A 21343-nucleotide genomic window follows, 5' to 3' on the forward strand; every position below is an offset into this window, starting at 1 on the left:
TATTCTTGTCTCCATGCCATAGGTAGATTTTAATATTTTGTCTGCTGGGATATAAATCACAAGACCTGCCTGAAACCTATTAACCCATTAATGTCCATATCCAAAATGTTAAAAATCCTATGTTTGTATGAGCTTGACTTTTAAAAAAATTGTGTTTTATCACAGAATTTACCATGTTAAATGTATAATTTTCATTGGGCCCTGCAGTTTTACAACACAACAATAGACAAGCCAAATGTCATTATGTATTAAAGTATGAAAATTAAATATATTATCAGAAAATTCCAGGAGGTACAGTAACACATAAAGAGAAGACCTCAGGGTTCTTATTTCCTCTCCTGACCAAAAAATAAGGCCAACGTTCTTTCCAACATTCAAAGTGTATGGATAGGAGGTCAGATGATTTTTTCTTTTATGACACAGAATTATAATTATCTGTGGACACTGTACAGGAAATTGAGCTAGTTTTATCATAGGGATTTTGAGATTTTGTTTTTTTTTTATTTTGCCAGAAAATAAACGTAAAACACTACATAATAATAATAATAATAATAATAATAATAATAATAACGTTTTCAAAATGACCATGACTTTCACTGCAGTTCCATCAACTGGCTTGTTAATTTTATGTACTTGCTTAAGTGATTATTGAAATAATTATTAGAATTGGTAAAGGATTGGTTTACTATTCACCTCAGTTAGAGTGATAGCTTGCAGCACAAAAGGCACTTTCACATATTACATATAAATTTACTTGTGGATAACATTAATGGGTTAATCAGAATGTTGTGGCTGATAAGTTGGAAGTATTCATAACACAGTTTACGGGTGCATGCAACTGACACTGGGATTTTTATATGAACTTTCCATTAGCACAGTAACATTTAAGCATGCACTGTCATGCATAACCTACATGAAACTTTACGTTCACATTCATATTTTGGTATATTTTATCATATATAATAAAACAATAAATAAAGAGGCAATAAATAAGAGACAATGTATACAATAAACACAAAACATATAAAAGGAAATATCAAATTATAAATAAATGTTAGTGGCAGTATTAAACCTACACACTGTTATTTTGCAAGGCGACTATCATGGTTTGCATCTTTTCAGGTTAGTTTTAGTTAATTTAGTGAGTTAACGTCAAAATCATGCAAGCACAAAAGACAACAGCATAGCAGCAGTTTTTTTGTCATTCACTGTGTACAAACTCTAAGGTCTCTTCTCTTTAAGAAAGACATTATGTCTAAGCAATGAAATAATAGAGTTTCATAACTCAAAACCTAAGGTTAAAGCCATTCATAAATAAAATAAATATTGCTTTACATAGTGTTGGCATAGGGCTCAAAACATACCAATTTGTTATACAAATAAAACCTACTCCAATCTATTCAGCCGAATTTGTTCCAAAATTTTCTATATATAATGAGACACAAAAATTGCTGCCTGAAGAAAATGCCATCAAAATATATACAACATTCAGCCTGTATTTACACTGGCATGAGGAGTACACACATGCAGAAAATGGTAAAGGAAGAGAATGCAGAGTGAGCATGCAGCAGGGATGCGCTATATACAAGTCTCTATGTCCGTAAGCGTGAGTTGTACCTTGCATTCATCTACCAAGACTGAATTGTGAGCGGCAAAGACGCACTGGTTGGAGTTGTTTTCATGGTGATTCTTGAGGTCATCGTAATAGGACTGTGTCTTGGTCATCATCTCAATGTCGTCAGATTTCCCATGCTGGGCATCCAGGGCTTCCAGCTCTGCCTTGGACAGGTGATAAACGATGCCTGCACCATATGAGTCACCCACCACATTGACTGAGGTACGGAAACGATCCCTAAATGTAAAAGAAGGAAACATCAACAATCCCAAAGGTGTACATTTTATAAGGTTTTCTGGAAGTGACAATGAGACATTTTGATGCTGGAATATATAGGGGTCTACACATGTATCAATTTCATTAAAGCTCTGAAGGGAAATCAAACTAAGGCACCATAGTAGAGATTTAGAATCTATAAAAACTGGTTTAAACCATGAAACTATGCTTAAAATACTCACAGCAGCCAGTCAACAGCTACCAGTAGACTGATGTCCTGAGTGGGCAGTCCCACTGCCGTTAGAATAAGCAACATTGTTACCAGTCCTGCACTGGGGATACTGGCTGCTCCAACACTGGCCAGTGTAGCTGTAAGACTGACAAAATAGCATAAAAATATTATTTATTGACCCAGCCCCCAAAGGCCTTACAGTTATTCACAGATCAGCCTTAACATTACAGTCAGCACCTTATTTCTCCACTCACTGTCTATTTATCACACTGACCATACATTTTGTAGTTCTCCAATTACAGACTGTAGTCTATCTGTCATTCTGCATACTTTGTTTGCCCCCTCTGTGTCAATGATCAGGACCACCACTATGCAGGTATGATCTGGATGGTGGATCATTTTCAACGACGCCATGACCAGAGTGTGGTGATGGTGTGTGAGTGGGTTAAAGGGGAACGGACACAGCAGTGCTGCTGGGAATTTTATACCCCTCATGATCACTGCTGGGCGGCACGGTGGTGCAGCAGGTAGTTTCGCAGTCACACAGCTCCAGGGATCTGTGAGGAGTTTGGTGTGTTCTCCCCGTGTCTGCGTGGGTTTCCTCCGGGTGCTCCGTTTTCCTCCCACAGTCCAAAAACACATGTTGGTAGGTGGATTGGTGACTCAAAAGTGTGTAAGTGAATGTATGTGTGTCTGTGTTGCCCTGTGAAGGACTGGCGCCCTCTCCAGGGTGTATTCCCGCCTTGCACCCAATGATTCAAGGTAGGCTCTGGACCCACCGCAACCCTGAACTGGATAAGCGGTTACAGATAATGAATGATTGATCACTGCTAGACTGATAATATTCCACCAACAAAAAATATTCAATACCTAAGTACAACCTGCTCTGTAGAGCTTCACAAATACAGGCAGAGGGTAGTGCGTGTAGAAACAAGAAGGTGGTAGTAATTTTGGTTGATCTGTGTACATAATTTCTATAAATATACCTGATAATGAAATGGCATAGCATTTTGCTCTCTTATTTTAGGGGACATAAAAATGTGAGTGCAGTATATCAATAAGACAATATTCTATTACTTTTATATGGAAAGGTGCATGTATAGATTGAAATAAAAGGAAACACATAGGCTAACACTAGTACCATCAACGATCATCTCTAAAGCTTACCTGACTGTGACAATCTGACCAGGGTCTAAGTCAACACCATTCATCTGAGCAATGAAGATGGCAGCTACAGCTTCATAAAGAGCAGTACCATCCATGTTGATTGTTGCACCAACGGGAAGTACAAAGCGTGTTACTCTCTTGTCAATGCCCAGGTTCTCCTCCAGACAACGGAAAGTGACAGGCAGGGTTCCAGCACTGTAGGATGATGCAGTTAAAGAGCTCAGTTTTATCCAAAGCCTGACAGCACAACTCAGTACATTGTAGCTATTTATAATCCCTCTCCAAGAGGGAGATCCTTTTCAAGTACTATTGCTGAAGAACAGTAAAGTGACAGCAGAAAACACATAGGGCATAAACCAATCAGACATTAATACCACTGGCCTAATATTGTGGTGCCACCAATACAGGTCTGACCTGTCAAGACACGGACTCAACAAGACATCTAATGGTGTGCTGTGTTATCTGGCACCAAGATGTTAGCAGCAGATCCTTTAAGATCTTTAATTATTTAAGAGGTGTTGCCTCATATGGATCTGACATTGGAGATTTTGGAGGCCAAGCCAACACCTTGAACATTTTGCACTATTCTCCTGAAATAGATAAGTGTTAAGAGAATAACAATGCTATAGTTGGATGTTCTTGGTCTGTAACAATGTTTAGGCAGGTGGTATGTGTGAAAGTAAAATCCACATAAATGCCAGGATCCAAGGCTTTCCTAGAGAACTTTACTAAGAACACCACACTGCTTCTGTCAGTTTGCTTTCCTCCCATAGTGCATCCTGGTGTCATCTCTTCCACAGGTAAAAAACTATGTTCGCTCTTGTGAGATCAGACTTATCTGAGCTCTTATCTGAGGGTTATCCTTGGCTCCCCATGTTATTAATCCACCTTGGGAGCCCCTGATCCAGTTCACCAGCTGTCAGTCCTTGGAATACCTGTGCTAGGTACTAACCACTGAATATTCATAACCTGCCATTTTGAAGATGCACAGACTTAAAAACATATGGCCATTAAAGTGGCTCAGATCCTGACACTTGCCCATTTGTCCTGCTTCCAGCGCATCAACGTTATGAACTGAATGTTCACTTGTGGCCAAATATATCCCACCTCTTTAGCATATGCTATTGTAACAAGACAGTCTGATTAATTTCAACTATTGACTGTATTAATGTTGTGGCATATCAGTGTACAAATATTTCTACATAAAAATGAGATATTATACTATACCTTAAGCGTGTTGGTGTGTTTGTATTAAAAAGAAATTGCAAGTGATGTGTCACACCTTGAGGCTGTTCCCAGGGCAGTAATCCAGGCTTGGAAAATACCCATAAAGAAGGTGAAGGGATTCTTCCTCACGATGGCAAAATAAATGCAAGGAAGGAATATAGCTCCATGAATGATGAGTCCGATGATTACAGTGATCATGTACATCCCCAGCTGTCTGGCCACCACCTCCAGGTCTTTGATGGAGATAATCTTGCCACAGATCAGACAGGCAATACCAAAGGGAGAGTACCTACAAGTAAACATGGTAAACATGAGGATCTTTAATCTAATCTTTGATTTGCCTTTGTATTTTTGTTTCTCCAGATCAATAACCAATTTAATAAATCACTTCCATGAGACACCAGACAGACTATAAAGTGTTTCAGTTACAGTGAGCAAATATCATCACTGACCACATGATCATGATCACCAGCTTCATCACAATCTCATTCAGGATGTTGAAGAAGTCAATCATAAGCCTTGCCTTCTCTCCCATCTTCCCCATGCAGATACCGAAGGCAATAAAGAATCCAATCAGACCTGTGAGAGAGATGGCAAATGCAATGAGATTCAGATTTCTGAAAAACCCTAAGCAAAATGACTCTGCTTAAAAGAGATGCTTTGGACTCTTACCCAAGACATTCATTCCACTCTTGAACTGCAAAGATTTTTTTTCCTTGAAAATGGGGGGAGGCTTAGTGGTGCTAGACAGGAACTCGTCCATGGTACTGTTATTTTCATCAGCATCTGGCAGAACTTCAATCTTCTTCACAACTGTCTGGACCTATTAACACAGACAGTAGCCCACACACACTCAGCTTCTCATATCAGTTTGGTAACGAACAGTAAGTGCTGATATTACACATATATGAAAATGCTTAAATGCTAACCTGCTGGAAGCACGCCTGCACCAGATTCTCAGGGAAGAGATTCCTGATGAGATCAAAGAAAGCATCAAGACTGGAGACCTCATCGTTCTGGAGTCCCTCCCCAAGGTTCTCCTTCAGTTGGGGGTTACCAGGGTGGATAATCAACACCAGTATTACTCCCAGAATGGCAGCAATTATAGTAGTGGTCATGTAATACACCATTGCTCTGGTACCCAGACGGCCACTAGATTTGGCATCCAGACCCGAAAGACCTGGATTGAGAATGTGAAGCAAATAGGTTTATTATTATCATTATTATTATTATATAATTATTAACATTATTGTTTGCGCATTAACATGCACCTCATAATTAGTTCTACTACATATTACTAATATTAAAATATCACAACTACCAAGTTCATATGTTTAGCTTTAAATATTGAATGAAGCTTTCTCATCCAAGCTCTGCCCACACATGGTTTTCAATCTACTTATGTGAGGTAGCTACAAAATGATTATTAAAATATCTAATTCAATCTTATAAGCAAATTCAGACATATTTATGTTGCTTTGAAACGTTGTTGGTATACTCCCTGGACTTTAAAGCTGCATAAACCAATTTCATTTTACAGTATTTACAAACTAAGGATGTTTTTGGTTGTTGTGGTTCACCTGCTTGGACAGTATAGCTCACTTGAATCATGTACAAGTGCTAGCTGAGATTCGGGATGTGCGACCTCTGGTGGCTAGATCAGTAAACTAAAACGACTTAGACATTATTGTGAAATTGACTAATGCACTTATAATCCAGCAATAATACCGGTGTAGGCTATTGGGTTTAGCCTGATAATCTGACGTTTAACCCTAAAATACCCAATAATAATATACACTATCCTTAAAGAGTGCCCTTTCTTACAAATAAATAAAGCAAATTGGAAAATATATTCAGAATAAATAAATACAAACAAAGTAAAAATGTAATTCATAATTGTATTTTTACTTTTCCAACTTGCATCAGTATCTACATGTGGAGCATTGATATGCCTTACAAAAACTGGTTCAGTGATGACCTGTAATTAAGCTGGAGATGATGAGAGGAAGGATCAGCATCTTTAGCATCCGCATCAGAATGTCTCCAGGGAATGCAATAACCATCACAATATTGTCATCGATGGGAGAGGCTACACGCAGGAGCATTCCAGACACTGCTCCTAATATCACACCTGTGACACAGATAGAGAGAGGAGGGAGGGGTGTTGGTAGAGCAAGTTATAGAGGGTCAAATGAGAGACAAAAATGAATGTATTCATTTCTCCAGGGATCATTAATTATTCATTGCCACTGGCATGTAATTGGCTTAAATATTCCAGAAACTGAACGGCTGATAGAATATCAAGCAGCAGAGATGAATTACAAACAAATGCATTCGTAGAATTTGGTAGAATGACAGTCTGTATATAAATATGTCTGTGTTGTAGAGGCACTGAATCATGGGTTTGAGAAGTTTGTCTTCTCATCAGTGTTAGGGACAGACTCTTGGAATGCATGACCATAACCATCTGTATTCTCTTGAGGGAGCAAGCAGGTTTTCCAATATTCACTTTGATAGTTGGGCAGGAGTAAAGCCTTGTGCCAAAGGATTTCTGGGGCTAAATCAAAAGCCATGCTGTGAGCCTTGGTTTCCAATAATAATTTCCCCAGAGAGGACTGACTGGCCTCTCTGTTGTCCAGTGACCAGGCAGCCTGGAGCCCTCACAGCCAGACAATGACTTAGAACAGCAGCAAGGCTTCCCTAGAAAAGGCGTTTTCTTTGTACCCTTGTCAAAGTTTATAATCCAGAGAAGCTGCTCAGTAACGCACTCTATTATTAAACACTACTGAGCAAATAGCTTGTATAACCTTTAGCAGGAAATCCCTACTGCTATCTAAAGCGCCAAGAGCACTGTATGAAATCTCTTTCTGTTGTTTTCAGTTCACAAAACATGTTTTCGCTGCATTATAGATCAATGCAAGCAACCAGCAGAGTGCTATATGCTTTTTATGTATGCTCTAAACCACAGAGAACATACAGTTGTGTGTATTTGTAGTTTAAGCATGGCTCCATATGTGACGTACCCCACACATGACTGAATTGTAATTATATGTCATTTACCCCACTGTTTGCTGACCCTCTATAACCTAAGGAGTGACTGTTCACTGTTCTCTGTCTATTCAGGGACAAAACAACAACAAAAAAGCAAAAGCAGATACACCACAGGGAAACATGGGCATATTTTCTCTTTCACAAAGCCAATAAATAATCTACACTATCAGAAAATTTGTCTCTGTGGTGGTACATAATTGTACCTTTTAATTAGGGGACATAATTGTACCTTATTCTATTACAATTGTAGAATCTAATATTGTGTTGAATTCTTGCGCCTCATTTCATCTCCAGAACTCATATTATGTTTTTTTTATTTGACACAGTTCTATAGAGAAAGATTACAAACATGTGCCTCTCCTTCCAGAGAAGAGAATGTAATACATCTTTAAGGAACCAAACTGGGCTTTTAAACACTGTTGTACCTTTAAAGGTATATTTACACTGTTTGTATCTTTAGTGACCAATGTTGTACCTCTACTGTACCTTTTTTTATCTGAAACTGTAGGGATGTCCAACAAATTAATAAATCAGTTATGATTAATGGAAATGTTTTGTGTAGTTAATTGTAAATAATAACACATTTCATTTGCTCACAGTTGACCCTAAAATAGATTTCCATGTTTAAAATAAGTGTGTTCAGATATATACATAAGAGTGGACAAAATGAGCATACTCAGAATACATTTATTACTTTTAGTAATTCAGTAACACCTTTTTCAGACTGACTTGTCTGGTGCAGTATTACATCTCCAAGATATGGAAATTGCATTTGGTGGACTGGGTTTGAAGTGTCCAAAACATTTGGGTATTTGGCTAAAGCCATGTCAGTGCATTAATGTAAAGCACTGTTAATGCGTGAATGTAGACCCCACAAATATTATACTGATTATAAATATCTAATGTTATTTGCTGGCAACCATAAAGTGATTATGTGTTATGGTTCTTCGTAAATTTAAATAAGGTGTATGCTTACTTATAAGAAAAACTACTGTTTTCCCACAGATTTCCTCAAAACATCAAACATTTAGCCAGTTAAAATGGCTAGGACCATAGTGGTACCAAATCTTCAGTATAAATAAATACTGCCAAGTCAAACCAAGATTAAGATGATAACTACAAACAATAGTGACTGTTTAATATTAGTATGTTTTTTGAGCAAGTTAAAATATAAACATAGTAAACATATTATAGATGTTTCAGTATTTTAACAATGATTAATCACATTATTTGATGTTAATGGTAGTATTTGTGAACATTAAAAAATGTATCATTCATTCATTATCTGTAAGCGCTTATCCAGTTGAGGGTCGCGGTGGGTCCAGAGCCTACCTGGAATCATTGGGCGCAAGGCGGGAATACACCCTGGAGGGGGCGCCAGTCCTTCACAGGGCAACACAGACAAACATTCACACACACCTACGGACAATTTTGAGTCGTCATTCCACCTACCAATGTGTGTTTTTGGACTGTGGGAGGAAACTGGAGCACCCGGAGGAAACCCACGCAGACACAGAGAGAACACACCAACTCCTCACAGACAGTCACCCAGAGCGGGAATCGAACCCACAACCTCCAGGACCCTGGAGCTGTGTGACTGTGACACTACCTGCTGCACCACCGTGTCGCCCATCATATTATACATAAAGTATACATAAATTTTTTTAATGCCTCTTATTTTTTGCTGAATACATTCTCACTAGCAAATCATAGAAATCAGAGGAGAATTTCACATTCTGTGTTAATAGTAAATGCTCTCATTTCTGTACCACTTTAGAGTAAGACTACACTTATAAAGGTTTAATAATATACACCTATAAATGGTTTAAAATCTGTTTAATAATGGTTATTTAATTATGTTGTTAATACATTAATAGTCATAAATAATCAGTTATAGCACATAGATAGAAAGGGCAACAGAGACCTGTTGTTTGCCAAATAGTGAACCCACATCATCTACATTGTTAAACCTCAGATCTTGCCAGATACTGACCTTACTTTGTCTTCGCCATCAGTTTACGTGAAACCTGTTTGCTTCTTCACATATTTGTTAATAAGTTTAACTATTTAATTAATTAACCACCAACAGACTGTATTTGTATATATCAGTGATAATGAGGTGCACCTTCACATGTGACATGACTAAAATCACAATTACAGGTCTTAGCTTATTCTTTACCTTGAAGTTTTCTGACACTTTCAGTATTAGACAAAAAGAAGTCACTGTCACACTTCCTGTCTCTGTGTTACAAATGATGATTAATGACTTTTAAGGTGGTTTACAACATAATAACCATGTAATAACAGGCGATTTAAACAATTTACAGGCCTTTAAAATTGTAGTATTATTTTTAAGTGTTTTTTTATGTGGTACATTCATTTTTGACATTTTTCCATCGCATATGTAACTTACCCATAACAGTGAGTGTGAGGAGCAGGTTTTTGCGCATCTTCTGGCAGATAAGAGCACATTTTGAGCGCGGGGTGGCCTCAATTGGCTCCAGGTGGCTCTCATGCATACGCACCTCCACTTGCTTAGGCATGCTGTTGGCTCTATAATTAAAAAGAAAAAGAAAGACAAATTATTTGCAAGGTATCGTTTGCATTTACACTTAAAAAAATCCTTAGTAAAGGACATGTATAAAGAATACCTATAAGATGCCCAGATAATGTAAAACTTCAAACTACATTTACATTCTTGAAGTTTTTGGTTCTTAGAATCATGTTCTAACCAAGCGCCATTTAGGAATTTTTATATTTAAGAGGGTTGTGTCCACACGTGTTAAACATGCAGCCAATATTACCACTGCTATAAATTATGGAAGAAAAGAGACTAACATGCCATAACAGGTTGATGCACATGATGAGCTGTATCTCAGTAAAGCCTCAGTAACCTCAGGGAAGCACTGAACTGTCCCATAATGACCTTTAAAATACACAGTAATGTGTTTTCTCTAATGATAGTGCTGTCCAGAGTAACTCAGGGAGAAAAACAGATGGGGCACCACTGTGGAGTCACTGTTGTCTACTCATGATTAAAAAAAAAGCAGATTTTGTCAATAGCTGTCTTTGAAACTGACTGTGAGCTGTTAAGGAGGAACAGATGTTGTGTTTTTCTCAGCACTGTTGTTGATGAGCTCCTGTTACACTTCTGAAGTGACATTATGTGAAACCATGCCTAGCAGTATGATTGTCAGCATTTAATATTAAATCAGTAAATGAACTGGCAGAAGAATGTGTGCTTGGAAAGGAAGACAAACTAGATACTTTTATTTATATGGAAACTTCACATGATACACAGACATCAGAGGGGATTCTTTGAGTAACACACAGTGAGCCAGATGCACTGCAAAATGTGCCCTGATGTAACCAAAATATGTGGCTGCAATGTGCCTGATCTGATCATTCTATTACTTACTGAGACTAATGTTAATTACACAAAGCCCTGTGGCAGCCTGTGGAAAGTGATTATTTCATATTAATTCTATATTTTATTCTGATTCTCTTATACTTTGTTTTCGGTTAATGTGAACTCTTTCAGAGTTGTTTGTCTCTTCTCTGCCTGTGTATCAGCGGTTTATAACCTTGATGCTTGGGGGGAAGATTGTTTAGGGAACAACTGAGGGTGACAACATTTTCTATAACGTGTGTATGACGTGTGTATGCTCCTACTGACAATGGGAGAGAGTAACTAAGCTGCGACCAAGTAACACCTCTGTAAACTCTTCCATCTCTACTTTCAAATAAAACATCCTTACTCTCTTCACAGGCACGTGATTCTGTCTAATTCATTCTCAACAACCTTAACCAACACCTCAATCCAACACTGCCCATGAACAGCTTGCTAATAGCTTTCAGGATTTAAAAGTTGCAGTGAAGCAATGAGGCCATAAAATCACATACACATTAGTCACAAAAATAAAAAGTGGTAATTAGTGAAGTTAATCCACACTAAAACTACCCACGGGATGGTTATTTTACTACGGCTAAGATAATTGAGATTGAGAGTTTATATCATAGATTAGGGCTGGACAATTAATCGAAAATTAATCAAAGTTGACCTTCAGAACTTCTAATCAACATAATCTTGTCTATATCGATAATATCAATTTATTTATTTTTAATTCTGTTATGTCCCCACTATGTGTTAATATGCTGTCCCTTGAAAACCATGCTACCAAGCTGTAGTCACATGATTCTTCCCCTATATGCCACATGAAAGCAACCTAAACACTGAGGCCGACTAAGCGTCTTGAGGAGCTTGTACCAAAGAAAAAGACAGCGTCTGTGGTTTGGACGTGTTGTGTTTTGACTATAACTAATATGACACTGAACAAAAAGAAATCAAATGTAAATGCTGAGAAAAAACGAGAGGAACCAGCTCCCAGCAACATAAAAAAAAATATCCCTGCTTTAATACTGGAGCATATTTACAGTACAAGCCTCGTCACTGAACTATGAGGGTCAAAAATACAAAAACAGGATAATCGTTCATTACCGTAATTGTAATCATGGTAAAGTGTTAAATTAATCATGATATTGATTTGCGCTCATATCACCCAGCACTATCATGGATTGTGATAGGGTCAAATAGGGTAAACACTATTATTCTGATATTCAAAATTCTTACAGCACGTTACTCAATCTAACATGTACCTTGTATCAACTAGTAATCTTGTAACAACACATTTTTTGAGACACTATCACCATTTGCTAGTAGTGTCTCTGTCACGCAGCTCCAGGGTTCTGAAGTTCAAACGCTGCCTCGGATGACTGTGTGTGAGGTGTTTGGTGTGTTCTCCCCATGTCAGTGAGGGTTTCCTCTCACAGTCCAAAAATACCTGCTGACAAGTTGGTTGGTTATTACAAAGTGTCCATAGGTATGGGTTTGTGAATGAATATGTGAGTGTGTGGTGCCCTGTGATGGACTGGTGGCTCGTCTAAGGTGTGCACCTGCATTGTGCCTAATGATTCTAGGCTCAGAATCCACTGCCACCATGAAAACAATAAAGTGGTTATGGAAAAATGAATGAATTTATGAATAAATGAATGAATGAACTATCATTAGTTATGCCTGGTATTCAGAGGTAGAAGACAATCAGCTCAACACCAGTCAACACAGTTGTCTTTAACATTAACAACTGAAGAGGAATATGAAATCAGCTTCATTTCTTATACTTTCACACACATCTGTGAAAGCCTCCAAGGTCTTGTCCCCACTCAGATACATATGCATGAGGAAGAGAAGCTTATTTTGCATTGTTGTAGTTTTTATCCTTGCATATAGTTTTTATCCTTTTTAGGTGTTGGCTGCAGTGGTTCTGTGCTCAACACATGGGCAGATTGGCGACTGACACTTGTGCAAATAGTCTTTGTACATCAACCCCTGGACATGCCCTGTATGTTATTTTCTGCATATAAAATCTATAATGTAATGATTCCATATAAGAAGTATCTGCATTTTGGGAAATTGCATGAAAATTTACCTGAAAATTGACATGTTCATATTTATTGGGTGTTGTGCTTAATTCATTCTCAACACAATTTTAAAAATATCATATGTTTCGTCAGTACTTTCTGAAGACCAATTATAGACAGACTGTAAATCCGGGTCTCAGAGGCATGCTGCCCTCCATATTTTATTTTCTATGTTTTAAACAAGTCTGTAAAAGGTTGCTAATGAGCTGATGAGTGGAAACAGGCATGCTGGGGGCAGTGATAAAACTCAAAAGTGCAGGACAGTGTGTCTCTATTATCAGGACTTGATTACTTGATTTTCCATTCACCAAAGGTAAGAAACCAGTCCCAAGATAATGTGAGATGCTTTGAAATACACAAGAAAGGCATGGAGGTCAAATAAGGAGGTGAGGGTCAAAGCAATTTGGGATGCACTCATTTTTTCCTCCTGTTAAAGTATGAGTTAAAACCCATAAATAAATGGTAACTCTCCCCATTATGGTGTCTAAGCAAGTATTCCACTTCCATCTCCCATCTTGCGTGCTGCCTCCAAAGAATCACACGTTTTCAGCAGCTCCTAAAGCTGAGAAGCAGCTCTATTTCAGACTGACTGTTGGATTTGTTAATTAGCGAAGAAAGAGGCAGCTATGCTTGCGTGTGCGTGTGTTGCAGACAGGTGTGAAAGCAGAACAAGACACCCTACTGGCTTCATCTCTCAGAAAGATGACAGCATGGAGAAAACACATGGGTAGTATTCTGTTACAGCCACCATATGGATATCAAAGCGAATATGTCCACAAATATTTAGACAGAATGCACTTGAACAATTGTGGGGTGGGGGAACCCCAAACTGATCACAAATATTTCTACAGACATTCTTCATTGATTCAGGCTGTTTGTAATTTATACCTTAGTGCTTTAGAGATGGCTCAGTCTGATTGTGATCATAAATCTTGGCTCTAGTATACTGCAGGTGTGATTGCAAACACAAAACTCTGTCAGTCCTGTGCATGTAATGTGTTTTCGAATGCTTGCCCTAACGTGTTTAACTAATAATTTGTCTGTGGACCATGTTTGTTTTTCATGTAGGTTCTTACATAATTACACTTCCTTAATTGGATGTATAAGGTGTGTTTATGCATGTTTCTGCCTTAACGAGGCACTCATACATAACCTACAGTAAAGCAGCTGGTCAGCTGTAAGGCATGCAGATGGAGTCTGTTAATATTGGTATTTGTGAATGTGATAGTGACAATTTACCACACACACACAAAAAAACACCATAATCACAAATTTTATAATAGGAATAGTTATGGTCTTATAGGTATACACCAGGAATGCTTGAATTTATATTTATGTAGCACGTCTTGGGCATGTGAACAGCTCAAGCATTAATAAAACGCAGTCTAAAACCCAGCTCTCCTTCTTTAATGCGACCTTATCTGGCCTTGAAAAGTGTTAAGATTAGAGCCTCCTGCAAAAGTAATTGAACTGTCCAGCAGAGGAGATTGACAAATGAACAGATCCAAAAAGAACAACCAAAGCACAGCTCTGGGACAAGCACTTTCAAGGCTGCAATTGTGAAAAGGTTAACAAGTTTTCACTCAAGGTGCCAGTCATCTTGATGTTTCTGGACCATCTGCTTTCATCAAGGGCTTAAATGTCAAATTTCTAGGCCCAAGGCCCCTTTCTCCTCTCCTCCTTTCTAGCAGTAATCTCCTAGTCCTTCCTTCACTGTTATCTCACATTTAACTGATGTTATAGTTGCATTTAACAGATGCCACCAAATAACAGTTTTTTCTCTTTTTCCCCAGTGATGATAAGGTCAGGGAAGTGTCAACTTCACAGAGAACCAACTCAGACTGACAAAAAATATGTCTGGTTTTCTTAGTCTTTTGTCACTGGGCTGAGTGTTACTTAAGCTTAATGGATACAACGAGTCTTTGACAGTGTGTGGTAGCGTAGGTGAGAGAGAGAAAAAAAAAAGAAAGAGAGAGAGAGAGAGAGAGAGAGAGAGAAAGAAAGAGAGAGAGAGAGAGAGTATTTGCTATTCCAGTTGCACATAGTGACCTTCTGCCAAGCAGAAAAAGGTCATAGAAGCAACGAGCTGGATTTGTCACCTGCGGCCTCAGTAACATTGGGCTAATATGCAGCAAGGACAGCTCCAGGCCCTGTCTCTCACCCCAGCCAAAAGCTAACATGGAGAACACACTGATTCATGATATTAAATATTCCAAAGCTGTTCCTCCCTCATTACATTCAATCCAGCACTTGGACCCACAAAAACAGGGCATCGTCGCTAGACGACAAGTGCCTCCAGCATTGAGCTGCCGAGGTCATAGTTCAAAAACCATAGACAATGCAATGTAGTGACAGATGCACTTTGTTTGAGGAACTGAAGAATACTTAATTGGGTCGAGAAAACAAAATCCTTATACTCTGTATGCTATGGACATACAAAGAATATTTAAACTTATTTAAAGTATATAACAAATAGAGTATATGGCTACTGTTGTAACAAATCCTATTCCTCCAATGTCCTTAAGCACTTTGAACCTTTCCCATTGCTCCATTCCTGTATGAATCTTCACTAAATATAAAAAGCATTGTTTTGAATTTGTGTACAGGACAGGCTGAATTACAATGTCTGATATCACAGAGCCTCAAGCAACCATGCAGGAAAATGATTTCACTCATGACTTTACGTCTAATAAGCCATAAACGGGAATGAACTTACATCATTTCTAGCTGGTTGGATGAAAGATAAACAGACTGCCTTTAGTCTTGAGCCATGAGCATGAGCTGATTCAGAGAGACAGCAAAAAGCCTCCAAACTCTTCGTTAATAACGACACTGGGGCTCCCAGCCTCTGAGACACGGGACAGTCCTGCTTCAAGTCCAGGCCACCAGAGATCACTCGATTCCGCCTGCAGTGAAACTGACCGCTCCTCGCTATGAAGGCCAACAGCAAAGCCTTAAGACCTGATCCTCAGCATCCGGAGCGAGTCAGTCCCAGAGAGACAGAGGGAGGCTGAGATGGTCTAAAGCACTGGAGCAACAGCAGTGGAGGTAGTGGAGGGAGGAGTCTCTAACCCAGATTAAATGTAAGCACTGAAAATCCCCTGGGGACCCCTTTTCTCACTCTCTCGCTTGCTCTCACTCACTTCTTTCTTTAATCCCCCAGAAAGCATGTTCTCCCACTCTCGAAATCAGTCAGCCTCTATTCTAGGATTTGAGATGAAACAGCCCATTGGGGAAAAAAAACTTCCACAACCAGGCAAAGATGTTAGTGATCAGAAATACTTCAGAAAGGCTGCTGTCAGATGATCTAATCCTGTTGATTAAAGGTTGGCGAAAGAAGGCCAAGGTCTCTAGCAAAATGGCTCTACAGTATGACTATGTTTTCTCGAGTTTCTTCTGTCTAGAGATGAATATAATATAATATGACATGATATTGTATGATGTGAAATGATGCCAATATCCATTTTATAAACTTATCTGCTGATGAACATAATAAAAGAGCAATATAAAATGTAACTAAATGCTGATTCCACCTGGATGAGCGTTATGAAGAAAAATTTAACTAATTTGTAGAGTTACAAATGCTGGACTGTGCATCTGTAATTTCCTCAGCTCTAGCCCAGAACTGGAACTGCTGGCAATTGCTGCCACACTGTTTTACAGTACATGACAATGAGAAAAATGCAGACTGTAATAGTGATCCCTAGTCTTACACTAATCGAATGTTAACTCATTATTTAACATCACCAAGGTTTGGCAGTGAGCCTATTATGCAACTGTTCGTAACAATGGAGACAGTGTTCACAGTGTGAAAGGAATGAATCTTGAAAGGCTCTGCACGCTGTCCAGTAGCTACCGAAGCAAAGGACACAACAGCTACTGAGAGGAGGTTCCCAAAACTTTTCTCTTTCGGTTTTAGGCACAAAAAAAAGAAGCAACTGATCTATTAAAACTCTGGATGAAGAATGAACATTAAAAGCTCTGGTCACATTAAGGCAAACTGAAAGCCAGCTCTTAGGCAACAGCCATGGGAATCCCACAGAACTGTCATGACATCCCTTCTCTCTCTCTCCTGTTGAAATTTGTCTGGGACACCCTGTTCTTTCAGTGTCTGAAGGGAAGTTGGAGGTATGGGGTATGTATAGGGAATGTGGAGATTAGTATGTGTGTGTGCATGTGTAGCTGGCCAAAAGGGGCCAGTGAGAAGCATATTAAATCTCTCTCTCTCTCTCTCTCTCTCTCTCTTACTTGGCTAAGGCCATGTGAAGTTCCCCTGCCACCCCTCTCCTAATCTGAGGGCTCTTTGTCCCTCACGCAAACAGTGGCATTGGCCCCTGCAACCTCATCACCCCCCACCTCACTGGAGTCCAGCCTCAGCGACCAGGCCTGGACTCCAAATTTGCATGAGAGAGGGAGGGAGAGTGGGCATGAGCCCAAAGCCAGCTCCATTCAGGCCACTGATGTCATGCCTGTGCCCACCGTGGGAGAGCTGTGGATGGGGCTTGGAGGGGCGATGGAAGACCCTTTCTCCCCACTCTCCAGCTCCCTCTTTTCCAGGATGAATGAATCTTTCAGAAACCGCAGCCCATTGTGCGGCATAATCGACGGCGATTACCCCGATTTTATGCTGCCTTCCTGGAGCGAGGGGTCACTCTCTCTCCTTCTTTTCCCCTCTCTTTCCTCAGTCTTTCACAGAGGATGCAAGGCAGTGACGGCCCTCACAGGTTGTCTTAGCAACCCGGGCTCAGAGAAAAGGAAGGGGAGAGAGAGAGAGAGAGAGAGAGAGAGAGAGAGAGAGAGAGAGAGAGAGAGAGAGAGAGAGAGAGAGACCACCCTCTTCCTAGGTCAAAAAAACTAATACAAAAAACATAGATATACAAATATAATCTAAAAATAATATACTGTCATTTTCCATTTGATTTTTTTAAGTCCCAAAATGAATTTTATATAATGAATTTTCCTATAAATCAACAATTTTAGAAAAAGTATTGTTAAAACAGTGGTCATATGTAAAATTCTATGAGTGCCTGCTTAAAGTGACCTGGCATGTGCAGCATGTGCAAGACATTTTACACTGGGTATAGACTTCCCAGTGCCCTGTAAAGGGGCTCATCCTTTTGGCCTGGGCATTGCCATGCTGATAGAGGACCAACAGGTTGGCCGTTGTCCAGCACTCCGGATACGAGGTGTCCCTTTGGGCTTCGCACTCACAAATCCAAGGTTTTGGACATTGGCCAGCAAATGTGGAAAGAATACTCAACTACAAAAACTACCAACAGATTTATATATTCATTACAACACATTATATTATTGGCCCACATTTTTAGGGGCTTTGCTGTTAAAATCTAAAAAAGACAGAGGCATGGTATGTGTAATCGGAAAATGTTGAATCATCACAAATGAATTTTCAGTACACCAGTGTACAATTAAATAGACAGTTAATTAAAAAATGGAATGCATAGGTAAAATTTACTGAACATCTAAACATATGATTTTGTTTTCTTTGATCTCTGTATTTAAACACTAACTATAAAGATCTGAAATGATCAGCCTAGTAACACATTGGTTCTCTGTTTATGTCTCATGTTCTTAAATGAAGGGTTGTTAATTATATGTGTATATTAAAGCAATGAACATTAAGAACTTGTCATTTTCTCTTACCAACGCTGTAGAGCTCTGGCACACTGAGGTCAGAAGTACACTGCTGACAGATATGAACTTTTAAATTCTTTCTTCCTCTCACATCGCTGCACCATTTGCAGCTAATGCTTAATATTATGCATTAAAACAGGTTGTAAGTCAGGATGAAGTCATGCAGATATTTCTGTGCTGACATTATTAGTCTGCAGAATGTCTCTCATCAAAATCTGGGAAAAAAAAAAATCCTACCCAGTCCACGCTGCAGGACACACACATAGACACACAGAGTCTGACATCCGAGCCAGAGGCCATTCACAATCTGCATGTTCAAACAAAGGTCAAATTATCATTGCAGGATACACACATACTTAACTAAGCACACACATGCACAGAATCATATTTTTGCTTTGGTGTTTTTGTTTGTCTGCTTAATGAGAGTAGTAACGGCAATGATTGGCTGCACAGTTAGTAGAAACATCACTGTAAGGACTTACTCACCTGCTAATGGAGAGTCAGTATGACGCAATGCACTACAGGCTACAGTAATAATGTCCAAACATAAATAAATAAATAAATACACAAAATATTAATTTTATTTCACATGCACTGCTTCATAAGAGGGTGGCACGGTGGTGCAGCAGGTAGTGTCGCAGTCACACAGCTCCAGGGACCTGGAGGTTGTGGGTTCGATTCCCGCTCCGGGTGACTGTCTGTGAAGAGTTGGTGTGTTCTCCTCGTGTCCGCGTGGGTTTCCTCCGGGTGCTCCGGTTTCCTCCCACAGTCCAAAAACACAGGTTGGTAGGTGGATTGGTGACTCAAAAGTGTCTGTAGGTGTGTGTGAGTGAATGTGTGGTGCCCTGTGAAGGACTGGCGCCCCCTCCAGGGTGTATTCCTGCCTTGTGCCCAGTGATTCCAGGTAGGCTCTGGACCCACCGTGACCCTGAATTGGATAAGCGGTTACAGATAATGAATGAATGAATGAATGCTTCATAAGATGACTGGCACTAGCCGTTTTAGCTCTGAAATATTAGTTAATGTAACCTGAGTGATATATGAATAGAATCATTTTTATATGATAAAAGAAGACATCTGTAACTGTTTAAAATTGTAGCTGTTTAAAATCTGAAAATATTTAACATTAACCTACTACTAGTACACATGTCACTTTTCCACTGGCAGGGCTCCCCTGTGAAATGGACCCGGTGATGTTGCAAAACCCTGTCTCTGACAGGAATCACTGGCTTTGAAAACCACAACAACGGCAGCGGAAAAGTTAGGCGCTGTTTACTCGTCATGTATTCGCGTGTTGTTTTTGTTTTTTGGACTGAACACGGCTCTGCACTCAGTTCTCACAGATCAGTTTTACTTGTTGCACGGCTTTCACTCAAAATTTTTGTCGGCCACCGACCCAAGGAGCTTATAAACCTCTTCAAAACACCTTGAGGTGAAGTTACGAGCTGCTGTTGTGAGTCCGATTAGAAATAAATGTGAAAGCTGCTGTAACTTAAGAGATTTTACAAGCAGCGAGTGTGTGCTGGATTTAAATGAGCTCTGCATTTCATGTTGATTGGTCTCTGGCCAATCAGCGCTCTGCAGGGTTTACACGTCACCATTTAGTACCTAAACGGCACGGTTGGAACCCCGGGGGAGGTGGGACTGTAAACCTGCCTGGTTCTAGGGACCAGGTTTGGCCAGTGGAAAAGCAAAAGAGCCGTGCCGAGTCGTGTAGAGTCGTTTAGGTTCTATGCAGTGGAAAAACACCATTAGTCTATACCTACTCACGCTTAAATCTTTCTGCTGTAATTCTGTCCTTATCATATTTTATTACATGTTTAAATAATATACTTTATATATTGATGATTTGAAAACAGTGAAACTGAATATTACTATAGAGGTATACAATCACTGATCTTTAATTGGTGAAAAACAACATGATTTTCATGCTCTTTGAATAGTGACTGGCCGCCCTCCCCTCCCCCCAAACAGTCACATAGATGAATAATAATGGAATAAGATCATCAGTGGTCATTGTTTATTTACAAGTTTTCACTGGGAGCAGCAGGGTCTGCGAAAAAAACAAAAAAAAAACGCCTGACTGATTCTTACATGTAACTCCATCAGCATGAGCGGAGCGATTCACTTTTGTCTGTGTTGACCTCATTCCTGCTGTAATGAGGTGGTGATTAAGGAATTATGGGAAATCGTGATGCCACTGTAGGCACAGAGCTTTCAGTTGTGACCAGCTCCTCTACAATTAAGTGTTAACAGAGCCATTATGTGAGGAGTGGTAGCCAGGCCACACTGGATGACACTCATTCATCTCGTAAATAGTAAAGGAGTGGGCAATCAAAAGATAGGTCCTTGGGGATGGAGGATGGGAAGTCCTTCCGTATTTGTCCTTTCTCCCTTGTCTATCTCCAGTCTGTTTCTACACTTATTCTCTCTTTACTCTCTCCTCACCCACTTCTTTCTCACTTCTTCTTCCCGCTTCACACACACTCTCATGTTTTTTTTTTGTTCTAGTGATAAACTATGTGTGCAAATGTAAATGTAACAGTCTTAAATTAATACAGTGTGGCCCAGCCTTAACTGTTTCAGTAAATGGCTTAAAAACACGGGCAGTCTCCTGGCAGTAAAGGAATGAAACTGTCTATACAGTTAATTAGGCACAGTCTCTATTATTCTACCTAAACATGACCATACTCCTTTCCTGCTGT

The 21343-nt window shown here is 39.4% G+C and overlaps 1 protein-coding gene across 3 annotated transcripts in view; it reads right to left on the reverse strand.

The window, feature by feature from the left end:
• The window catches only part of slc1a2b (solute carrier family 1 member 2b), a 35510-nt gene that overhangs the window by 4036 nt on the left and 10131 nt on the right, over nt 1–21343 (reverse strand). The window contains exons 1-10 of one of the 3 annotated variants that reach the window (XM_066667878.1): nt 15703–16094; nt 9922–10061; nt 6436–6588; nt 5387–5637; nt 5130–5280; nt 4910–5036; nt 4513–4746; nt 3231–3425; nt 2074–2208; nt 1618–1852 (exon numbers count right to left, since the gene is read on the reverse strand). In XM_066667878.1, the coding sequence (XP_066523975.1) occupies nt 1618–1852; nt 2074–2208; nt 3231–3425; nt 4513–4746; nt 4910–5036; nt 5130–5280; nt 5387–5637; nt 6436–6588; nt 9922–10061; nt 15703–15707 (1626 nt within the window). In that variant the 5' untranslated portion in view covers nt 15708–16094. Of the gene's footprint in view, nt 1–1617; nt 1853–2073; nt 2209–3230; nt 3426–4512; nt 4747–4909; nt 5037–5129; nt 5281–5386; nt 5638–6435; nt 6589–9921; nt 10062–15702; nt 16095–21343 lie in introns of those variants that run through there. The other 2 variants (XM_066667875.1, XM_066667877.1) reach the window with 2 other exon arrangements.

The sequence above is a fragment of the Hoplias malabaricus genome, chromosome 4 (assembly GCF_029633855.1).
Source record: "Hoplias malabaricus isolate fHopMal1 chromosome 4, fHopMal1.hap1, whole genome shotgun sequence".
Classification (NCBI taxonomy): domain Eukaryota; kingdom Metazoa; phylum Chordata; class Actinopteri; order Characiformes; family Erythrinidae; genus Hoplias; species Hoplias malabaricus.